The 17,499-nt window shown below is 47.6% G+C and overlaps 1 protein-coding gene across 2 annotated transcripts in view; it reads left to right on the forward strand.

The window, feature by feature from the left end:
* The first annotated feature begins 213 nt into the window (after window positions 1-213).
* Window positions 214-17,499, forward strand: part of UGP2 (UDP-glucose pyrophosphorylase 2) — a 58,510-nt gene continuing 41,224 nt past the window's right edge. The window contains exon 1 of one of the 2 annotated variants that reach the window (XM_060230628.1): window positions 214-439. Coding sequence is in view for 1 of the 2 variants with exons in the window: in XM_060230620.1 (XP_060086603.1) it covers window positions 4,286-4,304 (19 nt within the window). In the remaining variant the exon portion in view is untranslated. Of the gene's footprint in view, window positions 440-3,856; window positions 4,305-17,499 lie in introns of those variants that run through there. The other variant, XM_060230620.1, reaches the window with a different exon arrangement.

Below are 17,499 nucleotides of genomic sequence, written 5' to 3' on the forward strand. Positions count from 1 at the left end.
GGCCCTTCTGCTTCCCAAGCAGATGCTCTGCCACTGAGCCACCGTCTCTCCCCATTCCGGGGAGCTCCCCCCCCCCCCGCAGCGGTTGCAGCAGCGCCTCCCTTCTCCCCAGCTTTGCACGGCGCCAGGCGCTTCCCTGCGCGGCGCTGCAAACAGCCCCCGCTGCTGTCCTTCTAGGCATCAGGCGGCACTTCCGTCGCCGCCTCCGCCTCTTTCCCCCGGCTCCAGGCCCGGGTGGGGGTGGGAGGGAAGGTTGGCCGACGCTGCCAGCGGCTCGCCTTGACCTGGGGGTGGGAGGAGACAGCCTCGCGGCGCAACCCGCCCCCCACCCAAAGCAGAGGCAGCCAAACGCGCCTCCTCCTTCTCGCAACAGGGCCGAGCTTTGCAACCCCCTTTTCCCGCCCTCCCCCCGCCCCCGCCCCGGGGCCTGAGGAAATAGGTGGGTACAGCAAGCAAGAAAGAAAAAAAACAGCATTGCAAAAAGAGGCAGGGGGGGGGGGGAAGAAGCAGAAGCGCCCTCCTCGGCGGGTCGCGCCTTTGCAATGGCGGGGCTTTGCAAATGCAAGAGGAAGGAAGGAAGGCGTGTTTTTTTCGTTTGTTTGCACGGAGGGGGGCGGGGAGGCAGAGACGGCATTGCAGCAATGTGTGTGGGGTGCAATGCCCGAGGGGGCGTCGCGCTTGGGCCTGTTGTGGGGCTGCCCCCTCTCTTCCTCCTCCACCCGGTCCTGTTTTTTTTATTTTTTTTTTTTGCAACCAGCAGCTGCTTGCCCGACATGACCTTTCTCGCTTTGCTCTCTCGCTCTTCCTCATGGCCGCCTGCCCGAGGCGGGGTTTCAGATTTAAAGGACAAGCTGCCCTTTTCGGCTTGGAAGAGGAGGAAGGGGGTGGGCGATGGGGGCTGCGTGTGAGTTGCAAAAGAGCAAGGGGAGGGGAGCGGTGGGGCGCCCCCTTGCTTCCCTTGGCGAGTGCTGGAGGAGAAAAGGCGGGGGGGGGGGAAAGATACACCCTTTCCCGCAGGGTTGCCAATCCCCAGGTGGGGGCAGGGGATTCCCCCCCCCCCCCGTTTGGAGGCCTTCCTCCCCGCTTCGGGGGGGGGAGGGAAATGTCTGCTGGGCACTCCATTATTCCCTATGGAGACTTATTCCCATAGGAAATAATGGAGAATTGATCCATGGCTATCTGGGGGGGGGAGGCTGTTTTTTGAGGTAGAGGCACCAAATTTTCCGCATAGAATCCAGTGCCTCTCCCCAAAACACCCCCCCAAGTTTCAAAAAGATTGGACTGGGGGGTCCAATTCTGTGAGCCCCCAAAGAAGGTGCCCCTATCCATTATTTCCTATGGAAGGAAGGGATTTTGAAAGGTGTGTGGTCCCTTGAAATGGGATGGCCAGAACTCCCTTTGGAGTTGAATTTTGCTTGTCGCGGCCTTGCTCCACCCCCGATGTCTCCTGGTTCCACCCCCAAAGTCTCCTGACTCCACCCCCAAAGTCCCCAGATATTTCTTGAATTGGACTTGGCAACCCTACGCTTTGCTGTAGTTGGGGGTGGGAAGGAGAAGGGGTGGGTGTGTCTTGTAAGATTCCCCCCCTCAAATAATTAGATTTGTCATGATTAGGGGTTTTTTTGCGGGGTGGGGGGTGAAGTAAGCCCTTCACCAAGTTATTGCTGGTGCTTGAGGGGGGACATAGAGTGTCATCCCTTTGGTTTCTTTATCAACCTGCTCATTGGTTTTGTGAGGAAAAATGGGTGAGGTGAAAAGGAAATGAGGTTGAAATTTTATTTTTTGGGGGCTGCTGAATCGGACCAGTGGTCCATCTAGTCCAGCCTCCTGTCTCACACAGTGGCCAACCAGTTCTTCTGGAGGGCCAACAAAAGCGCAGAGAGGTTGAGGCCTTCGTAAGAACATAAGAAGAGCCCTGCTGGATCAGAGCGGTGGTCCATTTAGTTCAGTATCCTGTTTCACACAGTGGCCACCCAGTCATTTGGAGGGCCAACATCAGGACAGAAAAGCTGTCATAAGAACATCAGAAGAGCCCTGCTGGATCAGACCAGTGAGGGTCCATCTAGTCCAGCATCCTGTCTCACACAGTGGCCAACCAGTTTCTTTGGAGAGCCAACAACGGCATAGAGGCCGAGGCTTTCATTAGGAACATAAGAAGATCCCTTCTAGATCAGACCAGTGTCCACCTAGTCCAGCATCCTGTCTCATACAGTGGCCAACCAAGTCCTTTGGAAGATTAGCAACAGGGCATAGAGGTCTTCTACGTATATTGTCTCCTGGCAGTGGGATTCAGAGGTTTACTGCCTCTGAATGTGTAGATTCCATTTTAGTCACCATGGCTAGTAGTCACTGACCGATCTGTCTTTCACATATCTAATTTTTGATGCCACCTATGCTTATGGCCATGGCTTACATCCACTGACACATTTCTGTGATTTTAAGTATTCTTCTCCCTATGGAGGACGAGAGCTTCAAAATAAGAGGAAAGCTTTAATATAAGATGTGTGCTGTTGAGAGAGGTGTGACAGAACAGTTCCACGGTGATACAGGCTTCCTCGGGAGGTGGTGGGTTCTCCTTCCTTGGAGGTTTTTAAACAGCGGCTAGACGGTCATCTGACAGTAATGCTGATTCTGTGAACGTAGGCAGAATTTAAGAGGAAGGTATTTGTGAGTTTCGTGCAATGTGTAGGGGGTTGGACTGGATTACCCTGGAGGTCCCTTCCAACTCTATGATTCTTTGGTGTTTTTTCTTTTCCAGATCCTGCCCCCCAACACCCCAATCCAAAACAAAATGAAAACTTTGAGTTTTCACATTTTATTGAGAGCCAGTTTGGTGTAATGGTTAAGTGTGCAGACTTTTATCTGGGAGAACCGGGTTTGATTCCCCATTCCTCCACTTGCACCTGCTGGACTGGCCTTGGGTCAGCCATAGCTCTGGTAGAGTTGTCCTTGAAAGGGCAGCTTCTGTCAGAACTCTTTCAGCCCCACCTACCTCACAGGGTGTCTGTTGTATGTGGGGGGAGGGAAGGTAGAGGAGATTGTGACCACTCTGAGATTCAGAGTATAGGGCGGAATATAAATCCAATATCATCATCATCTTCTTCTTCTTAACAAATTTTGTCCCGTGGCACCTTTAAGACCACCGAAGTTTTATTCAAGATGTAGGCTTTTGTGTGTATGCACACTCGGTCAGCATCTGAAGAAGCGTGGAGGCACATTGGTGCTCATTCCTTGAATAAAACTTTTGTCGGCCTTAAAGGTGCCGCTGGACTCAAAAATCAATTTTTTATTTCTTGACCTCACCTTTATAACCGGCCTTTCTCACTTGGACTCAAGGCGGATGACAAGAAATTTGGAGCGCGCGTCTTTCCAGACGCTTTTAGCGGAGGGCTCCCTGCATTTATAGCATTGCAGCTTTAAGAAGAGGCCTTGCAAAGATACATATCTATATATTTGGAGGGGAGAAAATAATATATATCCAGCCCCAAAATTGGGCTGTTATGGCGTTTCTCTGAAGCTAGGGGGCGGGCAGGAGTCTGGCATCGACGCCTTTTATTCCCCCCCATCCTAGGAGGAAAGCTTGTAAAATCCAAGGCGTAGATGCGGGGTTGTGCAGCAATTTGTTGGGGCGGGGTGGCGGTGGTGGGGGGGGGTGCATTGGGGATCCTGCCTTTGGAAGGAGGCGGTTTCTTGCAGGGATTTCACCGGGGAAGCAGAAGGTTGGGAAGTCGGTGCGAACCGCCCGCAGCCGTGTTGCAACGCCACGCTTTTAGTGGCAGGGCAAACGAGGGGGGGGGGGGGCGGCTGGGTGGGAAGGAACCGCCTCTTTCATTGATGAAATTTACATTCTTGTGGATTTTTTTTTTTTGCATCTGCAACCAGCCCGCCCGACTCATTTATTTCCGAGGGCAGATGTGAGAAAGCTCGGGGAGAGATCGAGAGAGAGGAAGGAAACCGCGTCGGATCCTTTGGGTGGCTTTTTTGGGTGGGCTGGGCGGCGGAGATTGCTTCTTTTTGGGGGTTGTTTTTTTTTTGGTGCAATTAAAAACCACGCACCTTTTAAGACCCGACTTTATAACTTAACGAACAGCTGGAGGAACATCTGTTACCCGGAAGAGCAAGGGAGACAGAAAGAAAAATCTGCCTACCTTCTGGAGATATTGTATCCCCCCCCCCCCCCCCACTGTGTGTGTGTGTGTGTGTGTGTGTGTGGTTGGGGAGGAGAGGTGTCTTAAATTTTCTATATTTATAGAGCAAGAGTATTTATTTTCATAAAAGAGCCGACATGTCTTCATTTGCAAAAGGTAAGGACTGTTTTGCTTCTGCAGTGCTTTAAAGCTGTTTCATAGCCGGGGCTGTTATTAATTATTTTTTTTACCTATTTCATGTCTGGGACTGTTATTAATTATTGGGTTTTTTTAACATAATGCTGCAATAAACAAGCTTCACCTGTCAAAGCGTACTGTGGGTGGTGGGTGGGTTGCTGGTGGAAAAGGGGGTGCTTAAAACCCAGTATCATTTTGGGTCAATTGTACAAATATTCCCCCCCCCCTTTTTTTTAAGGAGGGTCTGCTCAGGTACCAGCAAGCTACCCACCGTCTTTACTTGTCAAGACTTTTAAGGTGCATTTGTACCTTCTTTCAAAGCACAGGCTCTGAAATGGAGGCTTTGGTTTGTATAAAGGGGGATTGTGTCGTTGACAGCTGTGAATGACAAATTACAGGCAATTCTACGTCTGCCCAGAATGGGTTTAGGTCAATTGTACAAATATCCCCCCCCCCCTTTTTTTTTAAGGAGGGTCTGCTCAGGTACCAGCAAGCTACCCACCGTCTTTATTTGTCAAGACTTTTAAGGTGCATTTGTACCTTCTTTCAAAGCACAGGCTCTGAAATGGAGGCTTTGGTTTGTATAAAGGGGGATTGTGTAGTTGACAGCTGTGTATGACAAATTACAGGCAATTCTACGTCTGCCCAGAATGGGTTTAGGTAAATTTTTGGCATGCGACGCTTTGGGTAGGTTATGTCTGTCTTCCTGTGCTTTCTCTGCGTGTGCGTGATTTGATTTTCAGAACCATCTCTTGCGAAATTGGGAACAGCTCATAAGATGTCATTTGGACAAGGCCTGATGATTTTGCTGGGGCATTTCTCCCCCCACCCTATACAGATGAAGGGTTCTTCCCAGGACCTTGTTCTTTTTAAAGGAAAGGATCCTTGTCTCTGTCTGCTTTCTGTGTCTCCAACACCCCCCCCCCCCAAAAAAAGTATTTTTGTTAATAAGTTGGGCTAGTCTGGCAACCTAGATCAGGTTTTCAATACCTGGATGTACGGTGTACTGAATACTTTATGTTCTTGGGCACTGGGTAAGCCAGTACAATATGATTGTTATGTACTAATTGCAGACACACAGTAACACCCTGTAGGCAGGCTGAGAACTAAGCAATCTGGTTATAGCTAGATCCCTTTCAGTCCAGAGCCTGCAAAATATTTTTTTTTCTTTACGTGTGTTGCAGTTTTTAAACCCAACAGTGTAGGAGGCCATTTTGCATAGAAAGGGTCTCAGTTAACGTTTTCACAAGCTGGCGACTGTCTCAAATCAGCTTGGTAAATTATAAGGGTTAAAATAATCTTGAGAATTCAAGCATGTACTAAAATTGTACACCGTCTGGACGCTTGTGCTGGCCTTTTCTTTACTGGTAGCCTGCAATGATATTTCTCAGCCTGTTCATAAAATTCAACACTGAGTCTTAGAAGTTGAGGTACCGTAAAACAGTTTGACTTTTTTTTCTTTTTTTTACTATTAGCCAAATTGTTTGGAAGTGTTAGCTTGAACAAAATGGCTTCCACTGTGTGTTGGGTTTTGCATTCATTTACAATGCAGAACAGATGTCTTATTGAATACAGAGGACTGCAAGCCGGTTTTAAGTACGGTACAGTGTTGAATATGCTAAAATTACAGTTTTATCAGCTGAAGGGGATGGGATAGGAGAATCCTGAAAGCTTGATGTGTAGGGAACGGTGTGTCCTAGCCCACCCCATGTATTTTAAAACTACTGCTTGAGAACATTGAATTTCTCAGGATAGGTTTTAAGAAACCTCGATTCCTATCATACCTGTGAGCCAAGTGTATACTAAGCCTTCATTGCGTAGTCAGCAAAGTATGTCTAAATCTTTTGCTGGCTCCGGATATGTACCTTGTTCGTATGATAGCATTCAGAGGTTTTTTTGGGACTACTTAGCTATGAAGTAAGTTCTATAAATGTACAATTAAAAAAACCCTTGCTCTATAACTCTGACCTATACTTGTGCGTTGTGTTTCTCTGCATGAATGTTGAAGCACTATTTTTTGGTTTCAGCTTCTGCTGAAGTATATTCAGGGTGTCCTTTTCCTGGACCATCATGATTTTCATAAGCGTGTCTTAAAGGTGGGGGGGATGAGAGCTACAGTATTATTTTGAGTATCCCGTGTGTGGATAATTAGAATTATCTTAGACCAAGAAGCCAATGCTGTCTGTTATTGTCAGTCAAAACTTTTGAGCTTTTCTGGCCCTAGAATTAAATAAAGTCCCATTCATTCCACGGTTTGTGGACTGGAATTCCAAAGACGTTTGAAGGTGTGGGATGGCATATTTAGAATTCCTTCACAAGGTGCCTTACAAATCTTTATCCCTGAAACACAACAGACCTGCAGCCAGACAGAAGCACATATAAATTGTCGATCCCATAAACTAGTACTTTGGAATAAGTTCTACTGAATTTGAGAGAGAGCGAAGCAAATGCTTAAGTTGTTCTTTACAAGATGTGGTTAACTATGCGTGAACACTGCTTGCATGACTTTCAAGTTCTGTATTCCAAACCAGACAACATGACTTATTTTCTACCGGCTACTCCAATGGATTTGAGCCTCGGTTTACAACCAGTGTGACTTCAAAATTTATCAGCCAAGAAAACATGGTAGAATGCTACTGAATGTGATCTTAATATAAATGTTAGGGCTACTTTTAACAAAGTTCATGCCGCTAAATGTGTCTGTGAATACGCTGGCAGGTACGGAATGTTAAATTCATTTTGGCACTAACGAAGCTACTAGCTTCCTTTATAGCCAGTTTCCAATACTTTAGCTTTTCATGAGTATGTAACTTCTTTTTTAACTGCTTCTAGCTGGCAAATATTCTTACATCTTCTGGATAAACAGGGTACCCTTCACATAGCCATTTAACATGGATATTTACCGCTTAACCCTAAATACAACAAATAGACATAAACATTGCCCCCAAGTCCATAGAATCAGGGCGTGTTTGTAGATCCCAGTAATTTGTGCTCTGTTATTTAACCTTTTTTGTGCCTTTCCACCCAAGTTGATTCTCCAGGGTGATGATGATATTGGATTTATATCCCGCCCTATACTCTGAGTCTCAGAGTGATCACAATCTCCTTTACACTCCTCCCCCTACAAAAGACACCCTGTGAGGTAGGTGGGGCTGAGAGAGCTCTCCAAGAAGCTGCCCTTTCAAGGACAACTCCTACGAGAGCTATGGCTGACCCAAGGCCCTTCCAGCAGCTGCAAATGGAGGAGGTGGAATCAAACCCGGTTCTCCCAGATAAGAGAGCTCTGGCTGACCCAAGGCCATTCCAGCAGCTGCAAGTGGAGGAGTTGGGAATCAAACCCGGTTCTCCCAGATAAGAGAGCTCTGGCTGACCCAAGGCCATTTCAGCAGCTGCAAGTGGAGGAGTGGGGAATCAAACCCGGTTCTCCCAGAGAAGAGAGCTCTGGCTGACCCAAGGCCATTCCAGCAGCTGCAAGTGAAGGTGGGGGGAATCAAACCTGGTTCTCCCAGATAAAAGAGCTATGGCTGACCCAAGGCCATTTCAGCAGCTGCAAGTGGAGGAGTGGGGAATAAAACCCGGTTCTCCCAGATAAGAGAGCTCTGGCTGACCCAAGGCCATTCCAGCAGCTGCAAGTGGAGGAGTGGGGAATCAAACCTGATTCTCCCAGAGAAGAGTCCGGGCGCTTAACCACTATACCAAACCGGATTGCAAACATGAAAATGTTCAAATGTTAAAAACCACATTTAAAATAATACATACATTAATTCAATTTTTAAAAACCTCATAGAAACTCACTAGTTTTATAAAGAGTGGAACCGGATGGAGAAAGCGCTGAAGATACAAAGCTGCATAAGTAAAATTAAAGACAGATAGTATGCCTTTTCATCCATCCTCACTACAAGTAATAGTTACCTGGCGAAGGAAGTCACAATAATTATTTTACAAGGTGGGGAATGGATACTGAGCAGTGTTCCCTCCAGGGTGAGTTAGCGTGAGCTAGGTCACAGATTTTTAGCCTCCGGCTCACACCTTTTTGTCTTAGCTCAGGAAGGATGACCCCAGAGCAAGCTAATTGATGCAGGAGCTCACAACTTTAATGCCAGTAGCTCACGAAGTAGAATTTTTGCTCGCAAGACACTGCAACTTAGAGGGAACATGGATACTGAGTTTATGATGGAAGAAGCGTTTGAATCCTGTTATCGCAAGTCCAAGAATTTTATCTGCTGGGCTGTGTTCTCAAACTGATTTCTGGAGATAACCTGTGGTTAGCATTATTTATTGCAACAGGCAAGGGTAGCAGCTGTTGGGTTTTGCAGATCTTTGCTCTAGAATTCCCCTCGGGGAGGAAAAACCTGTGTTCTGTCCCACTTTGCCCAATGAAAAACGCACCGTGTCTCTGAATTGGTGGCATTGTCCTTGTTGCAGTTTGTATAATGGAACAGTCCTCCAAATCCCGTTAAGATTTTAACAAGTATGAAAATAATCTGGTTGGCTCTTATATCCCCCAACAGTATTGCAAGACTACAAAACCAGAGGGAAACATACATGTGTGAAAAAATGGTGCATAGTATAGCTGTTCGTATTTCACTTTAATTTTAGAAGCTCTGTGTTGTGTCTTTCTACTAAGATAAACTAATTTATTTTTTTATGGTTTGGAGAAATTTTTTCTGCAAACTTGTCCAAAGCCTTGCCTCTGCTTTGGCTATATGCATTGAAATCAATTAATACTTACCCTGTTAATGAACTTAAGTATAGAGGCTTGTATATAATAACATGCATTCATGGCAATAGTGTAGTGGCAAATTAAAAAAAAAAAGGGGCCAGAAAAGGAATACAGTGGGCTATTGTATATGGAGGAATCTGGTAATGAAGCAACGTCTTCCCAATTTAGTGAAGAGTAAATAAATAAACCTTAAAAACTTCTTGTAATGTCCGTAGCTTTTCCCTTCCCATTAAAACTGCACTCTCAGCAAACTGACTTGGCAGCGGTCGGTGGAACTCGGTTCCAATAAATACATTCGGAATTGTGGATTTAAGAAAAAATAGACGGGAGCCAAAAGAGTTGACGGTCAACAGTGTTGTAACCGAGACAAGGTGAGATGAATGGGCTGGACAGTTCAGCGTTGAACAATGCGTGATGGAAAAGCAGTTGGGGAACATTTCCCCGGAAATATGTCCATCTGTTTATAAAGAAAACGGTAGGGTAAAAACAAGTGTTACAATTAACTACAAGCCGGCAGAAGCTGGGAGCAAAAGATTTGTGTTCATTGGAACTGTAGCTTCACTCTGTAAGCCGCTCTTGATATTTCTGATATGCTGTAGGATCCTGTTGTTCAAACCCTTGAGCAAACCCAGAGTAGGTCTTCTTGGTTACCAGGTGCTCCCTCGACTCCGAGAGGGGGGATGGAAGGAGTAAGAACATAAGAAAAGCCATGTTAGATCAGGCCAATGGCCCATCCAGTCCAACACTCTGTGTCACATAAGAACATAAGAGAAGCCATGTTAGATCAGGCCAGTGGCCCATCCAGTCCAACACTCTGTGTCACGTAAGAACATAAGAGAAGCCATGTTGGATCAGGCCAATGACCCATCCAGTCCAACACTCTGTGTCACATAAGAACATAAGAGAAGCCATGTTAGATCAGGCCAGTGGCCCATCCAGTCCAACACTCTGTGTCACATAAGAACATAAGAAAAGCCATGTTAGATCAGGCCAGTGGCCCATGCAGTCCAACACTCTGTGTCACATAAGAACATAAGAGAAGCCATGTTAGATCAGGCCAATGGCCCATCCAGTCCAACACTCTGTGTCACATAAGAACATAAGAAAAGCCATGTTAGATCAGGCCAATGGCCCATCCAGTCCAACACTCTGTGTCACATAAGAACATAAGAGAAGCCATGTTAGATCAGGCCAATGGCCCATCCAGTCCAACACTCTGTGTCACATAAGAACATAAGAAAAGCCATGTTAGATCAGGCCAATGGCCCATCCAGTCCAACACTCTGTGTCACACAGTGGCAAAAAATTTATATATATAATTTATATATAAATTTAGTAGGGGCGCCAGCAATGTTCCCTCTAAGCTGCAGAGTCTTGTGAGCAAAAATTCTACTTTGTGGGCTCCTGGCATCAAAAGTTGTGAGCTACTGATTAAATTAGTGTGCTCTGGGGTCATCCTTCCTGAGCTAAGACAAAAATCTTTGAGCTGGAGGCTAAAGATCTGTGAGCTAGCTCACGCTAACTCAGCTTAGAGGGAACAGTCGTTGCCACCTCCAGGTTGGGAAACACCTGGAGATTTGGGGAAGGAAGCTGGGCAGGATAGGGAGTTCAGTGGCACAATGCCATTAGAACACACGCTCCAAAGCATCCGTTTGCTCCACGGAAACTGATCTCTGTTGTGTGGAACTGTAATTCCAAGGGATTCCCCAGGTCCCACCCGGAGGCTGGCATCTCTTATTCGGATCCTATTAAAATATCTCCTAGATGCCCAAGGAGGTGCTGGATGTCTCTTCTCTTAAAAATTAGACAAGGTTCAAAAGCAGCACGTGATACAGTACGAGAGTTGGTTATAAAAATGCCCGCTGGGCACATTCTAGCGCTTTGATCTGATATTTCATTTTGCCCTTTCCTACTTCCATCCTTCCAAGGTCGGTCAAAGGAGTCCCCAGCTTGCTGGGGGGGGAAGCGTAGAGGACTGGGGAAGGCAACGGCAAACCACCCCGTAAAAAGTCTGCCGTGAAAACGTCGTGATGTCGCCCCAGAGTCGGAAACCGCTGGTGCTTGCACAGGGGACCACCTTTACCTTTTTACCTCAGTCTTGCCCTGATGCAAGGCGTAGCCACGAGGCGGGGGGAGGCCTGTGGGGGCACTGCCCCCTAACTTCCAGGCAGGGGGGCCCTCTGGGGTGCAGCCTGCTCCTCCCTTTTTTGCCAGACTGAAGCTTCTGAGAAACAGCAAGCCCCACAGTGTTCAGGAAACGGTGCCCCTGTCTTTTAAAAAAGCCCCCCCCCCTTTTAAAATCCTGGCTACGCCCCTGCCCTGGCCCAGGCTGGTACGATCTCATCGGATCTCACAATGCTAAGCAGAATCAGCCCTGGTTAGTATTTAGAAGGTAGACCGCCCGCAAGGAATCAGTCGCTATGGAGAGTCAGGCAACCAGTTCTCAGTGGCTCGTGCCTTGAAAACGTTGGCTATCGTAACTCTGCATGTAAGAGGAAGGAAAGAGTTAAGAGGAATTCTCTCCATGGGGTGCACTCAGCAATTGGCCCCACCCTCTCATTGGTTAGATGTGCATCCCGGGCCATTGCTTGCCTTATATTGGACCTCTCCTTTCCTCTCTGATCTGGGCTTGGGGCTGTAGCCCGTTAACCTTTCTGAAGTTCGTCTCTTAACACTGTTAAGTGTCCCTACAGGAATATGTCCTGCAAGCTGTGCTTCTATTTTTGTAAGTAAAATTTCTTTCTCTTGTACCTCTTGCAGTCACGTCATCTTTGTCGTTTGTTTGAACGGCATTTTCCCCTTAGCCAGGAAACGGGGAGGATTGGGGATACCGCATAAAGTTTTTGTGCTTCCAAGACAATTAATTTGTTTACGTTTAACCCAATAGGAAACCTTATGAGGTCACTGTTAAGTGACACTGCTTTTCGCCACCCGCTCTGCCCGGGTGTCCCGAGCTAGTCTCAAGGATCAATATTATTTATTTTGTTTGCACCCCACCTTTCTCTCTAATGGGGACCCAAAGTGTTGTAAACTGGAGAGCCAGTTTGGTGTAGTGGTTAAATGTGCGGACTCTTATCTGGGAGAACCGGGTTTGATTCCCCACTCCTCCACTTGCACCTGCTAGCATGGCCTTGGGTCAACCAGAGCTCTCTTATCTGGGAGAACCGGGTTTGATTCCCCACTCCTCCACTTGCAGCTGCTGGAATGGCCTTGGGTCAGCCATAGCTCTGGCAGAGGTTGTCCTTGAAAGGGCAGCTTCTGGGAGAGCTCTCTCTGCCCCACCCGCTTTACAGGTAAAAGAGATTGTGAGGCACTCTGAGACTCTGAGATTCAGAGTGGAGGGTGGGATATAAATCCAGTATTATCATCATCACCGTTGTCGCCTTCGTCGTTGTCGTCTTTGTCTTTCCTTTGTTTTGTTCTTACAACGGTTCTGTGAGGTTGGTTCAGCTGAGAGCATGTGACCAGCCCAAAGTAACCCAGCAAGCTTCCATGGCAAAAGTGGAGATTTGAACCTGCGCCTCTCAGGTCCTAGTTAATGGGTTCCCCATGTCGTAGCTGCAGATACCATGGTGCCGTCAACACCTTTTCTGGTGTCTGCCAAGTGTTTCTAGGAACTGGGCGGAGCCAAGTAGAGCTTTTGTTCAGCGAAGCTTCTGGTAGGCTGATGGAGATTTGATTGACCCTGTGCAGATTTTTTTTTAAAAATGTTGCTTTGGAAGCTGTTGCCACCACAGCGCAAAGATCTGCCCTGTGTCGCTGAAGTTAAGCTGCAGCGATCCTTTTGTTGCTGGCTCCGCCTCCGATAGCGGCCATTTTGTTATCTCTGCACGTATGGAATAAATGGCTTTTAAAAACCAAAGTAAATATGCCCTGACCTAGATTGGCTGATCTCATCAGGTCTCAGAAGCTAAGCAGGGTCAACTGCGGTTAGTACTTGGATGGTGGACTTCCTTGAAATACCCAGACAGGAGGACAGGGGCAGGCTCTATTCAGCTGGGTCTTTGAATATCCTCCAGGCCCTCAGTAGGGGTCAGTCAGCAGAGGTCAACATGACTTCCAGGTGTAGACCCATCAATACACAAATATACAACCCCCCCAAAAGCTAAAGTTAATGCAAATGAGAATTCCAGAAGTGTCCTCAGACTCAAAAAGGTTGGGGACCCGTGTTCTGGTTTGACTCATAACTACAACACCACAGTGGCTCTTTATAATGAAGCCAGTTTGTTGTAGTGGTCAAGTGCATGGACTCTTATCTGGAAGAACTGGGTTTGATTTCCCCACTCCACTTGCAGCTGCTGGCATGGCCTTGGGTCAGCCATAGCTTTGTAGGAGTTGTCCTTGAAAGGGCAGCTTCTGGGAGAGCTCTCTCATTCCCAGAGTGTCTGTTGTGGGTGTGGGGGGAGGTAAAGGAGATTGTAGGCCGCTCTGAGACTCTGTCCTTGAAAGGGCAGCTGCTGTGAGTGCCCTCTCCAGCCCCACCCACCTCACCGGGTGTCTGTTGTGGGGGAGGGAGGTAAAGGAGATTGTGACCGCTCTGAGACTCTGAGATTCAGAGTATAGGGCGGGATATAAATCCAATGTCTTCTTTAAGCATCGTTTTTGAATATCCAAGTCTTTCTAATCCAACTCAATTCAGGCATGAAAGCATTCTGCCTGTCTGTAAGACAGCGTCGTCAAGGAAATGATTAGCGGCAAAGGAATGAGGTTATAAATTACTCTGTGCATAAATGAAAGTTGTTAAGCAAGTTAAAGCAACTAGAACGTAAAATGGAAATGCTCTGGGCAATTCTTGCAAAAGACAGAACTGCCCTTTTATAGGAATTAGCAGCGTTGTAAGATAAAAAGCAAAGTTCACATGTGTTGAGCGTCTAGTTTCCCCTCTGGAGGGTTTCGTTTTTTGTTCAATGTTTTTTTCTTTTTTAACTCCCCCCCCCCCGGGGAATATTTCAAAAATCTCACTTGCATGGAATTCTTCAGTTCTGGAGAACTCCCTTACAAAACTTAAGCATAGCTTTCTGGAAACTGCCAGCAAGGTCAAAGCGTTTGTTAATTTTTTTAAAGAACTAATTACCAGAATAAACAGTCTGCATCTCTCATTATGATGCAATCGGGATCCACACTTCGCAAACCGCATGGTACTTGGTTCTTGCTTGTTTTGTTATCTCTGCGAATACGAAATAAATGGCTTTTAAAAACCAAAGTAAATACGAACGAGAGCGTTAGAGCAATTCATTCATCACGTTGCCTGGTAATGGCTTAATGTCTGGTTACAAAAAGACTCTAGAGAGAGATGAGTGAATCAGGCAACTTACTGTAACCGAGGGTAGCGTGCCAGTTCGTGGGCAGCCTTCTCTTTTGGTACGTCTTGGGGCACCATTTTATGAATGTGTACTGCAGGGGTGTCAAACACCCGGCCTAGGGGCTGGATGCGGCCCACCCAATGCTTTGATCAGGCCCGCGGGGCTCTTTTCTCCCCCCTCCTTCCCCGTTGAAGCTCCCAAGCTCTTACAGCTCCCAGGCTCTTTGAAGCTCCCTGGCTGAATCCCTTTCTGTTTCAGCCTGGGAGCTTCAAATGCTCTTTGAAGCACCCTTTGAAGCTTGCGGGCTGAGTCCCAGGCTCTTCCTGCCTTCCTTTGCTGGCTGCTGCAAGGAAAACGTGGAGTGGCTTTTAAGATCCATTCCACATTTTCCTTGCAGCGTTGTCTGTATTCTGCAATGGTTTCAAATGGAGTGGAGATGGTTACGTTTTCAGCTTGCCTATAGCTAGCTGAAACTCGTGCTTGCTGGAGTTGTGTCCTCGCAAACGAGGGTTGATGCTTTCAGCCAGCTTCTCTCTCTTGAATGGACCTAATCTAGTGAGTGCTCTAATGTGGGAATCCACAGCCAAAAGGGGGATATTATACTGGAAAGGCTTTGCCAATCTGACTGGTGGGGAGAAGTTTACAATGCCATTTCATTGTTTCCACAGATTCGGAGGCTTGTGCCTTTTCTTGATGTTTTATTTTTAAAATTGCATTGCCAAATTCCATTAGACCCCCGCCTTTCCAACTTAAACCATTGGAAGAGCTTTAAGCATGTTTGTATTTTAAGTTACAAAAAATACCTGTAATTGGGTTTGTCTGTGTCCGTTATAAAGTTTATATCTCCACTACCTGGCGTTATGTTTTATGACACTCGTGGCCCCACAAAGTCCCGTTTGTGTCCTATCCAAACAAATGAGTTTGACACCCCGGGTTTACTGAGTCCCACTCTTTCCTGTGGGATGTACTGTGTAATCCTGTGCAGAACCTCCAGTCACAGACCAGTAATCTCAGTGGGTTTGTGGTGGAAAGTGCTGATGAGACAACTGTTTTACGGCGACCCCATCAGGGTTTCCAGACGAACAGAGGTGGTTTGCCATTGCCTTCCTCTGCGTAGCAACACAGAACTTCCCCAGTAGTGTCCCACCCAGTTACTAACCAGGGCTCACCTTGTTTGGCTTCTGAGACCTGATGAGACTGAGCTACCCTGGGCCGTTCAGATAAGGCAGAGGTGGTTTGCCATTGCCTGCCTCTGCGTAGCAACCTCGGACTTCTCAGTAGTCTTCCATCCAGTTACTAACCAGGGCTTACCTTGCTTAGCTTCTGAGATTTGATGAGACTGGGCTAGCCTGAGCGATTCTGAGGTGGTTTACCATTGCCTTCCTCTGCGCAGCAACCCTGGACTTCTCAGTAGTCTTCCACCCAGTTACTAACCAGGGCTTACCTTGCTTGGCTTCTGAGACCTGATGAGACTGAGCTACCCTGGGCCGTTCAGATAAGGCAGAGGTGGTTTGCCATTGCCTGCCTCTGCGTAGCAACCCTGGACTTCTCAGTAGTCTCCCATCCAGTTACTAACCAGGGCTTACCTTGCTTGGCTTCTGAGATCTGGTGAGGTTGGGCTAGCCTGGGCCATTCAGGTCAGGGCAGAGGTGGTTTGCCATTGCCTGCCTCTGTGTAGCAACCTCAAACTTCTCAGTAGTCTCCCACTCAATCACTATCCCGGGCTTACTTTGCTTGGCTTCAGAGATCCAATGAGACTGGATTAGCCTGGGGCATTCAGACCAGGGCAGAGGTGGTTTGCTGTTGCCTTCCTCTGCGTAGCAACCCTGAACTTCCCCAGTAGTCTCCCATCCAATAACTAAACAGGGCTTACCTTGCTTGGCTTCTGAGATCTGATGAGAGTGGGCTAGCCTGGGCCATTCAGACCAGGGCAGAGGTGGTTTGCCGTTGCCTGCCTCTGCGTAGCAACTCTGGACTCCCCCAGTAGTTTCCCATCCAGTTACTAACCAGGGCTTACATTGCTTGGCTTCTGAGACCTGATGAGACTGAGCTACCCTGGGCCATTCGGATAAGGCAGAGGTGGTTTGCCATTGCCTGCCTCTGCATAGCAACCTCGGACTTCTCAGTAGTCTCCCATCCAGTTACTAACCAGGGCTTACCTTGCTTGGCTTCAGAGATCTGATGAGACTGGGCTAGCCTGGGCCATTCAGGTCAGGGCAGAGGTGGTTTGCCGTTGCCTGCCTCTGCGTAGCAACCTCGGACTTCTCAGTAGTCTCCCACTCAATCACTATCCCGGGTTTACTTTGCTTGGCTTCAGAGATCCAATGAGACTGGATTAGCCTGGGGCATTCAGACCAGGGCAGAGGTGGTTTGCCATTGCCTACCTCTGTGTAGCAACCCTGGACTTCTCAGTAGTCTCCCATTCAATCGCTATCCGGGGCTTACTTTGCTTGGCTTCTGAGATCTGATGAGACTGGGCTAGCCTGGGCCATTCAGAGGTGGTTTGCCATTGCTTGCCTCTCTGTAGCAACCTTTGGCTTCATTGGTGGTCTCCTATCCGAGAACTAACCAGGGGTGACTCTGTTTAGCGTCTGCAAATTCAACCACAATGGGATATTTCTTTAGGAACCCATCCTAAGCAGTGTTACAAAGAAGTCCTATTTTATTTATTGGGGTTTATTCCCAGGAAGAGGAGCCCTGTGGTGCAGAGTGGTAAAGCTGCAGTACTGCAGTCCGAGCTCTCTGCTCACGACCTGAGTTCGATCCCGGCGGAAGTTGGGTTCAGGTAGCCGGCTCAAGGTTGATTCAGCCTTCCATCCTTCTGAGGTCGGTCAAATGAGTCCCCAGCTTGCTGGGGGGGGGGGAGTGGAGATGACCGGGGAAGGCAATGGCAAACCACCCCATAAAAAGTCTGCCATGAAAACGTCCTAATGCGACGTCACCCCAGAGTCGCAAACGACTGGTGCTTGCACAAGGGGACTCCTTTTACTTTTATTCCCAGGAAAGCGGTCTTCAGATTGTAGTCCTAGTCTTCCAACCCTAAAACGAAATATCTCCCTCCCCTTCGGAGTTTTCCGGGCTTCACTTCGGGAGTGCAGTAAAACCACAAGCATCTGGTACAGTACTGAGTCGCGCGCCACTGATTACT

This window comes from Heteronotia binoei, chromosome 1 (genome assembly GCF_032191835.1).
Source record: "Heteronotia binoei isolate CCM8104 ecotype False Entrance Well chromosome 1, APGP_CSIRO_Hbin_v1, whole genome shotgun sequence".
Classification (NCBI taxonomy): Eukaryota; Metazoa; Chordata; class Lepidosauria; order Squamata; family Gekkonidae; genus Heteronotia; species Heteronotia binoei.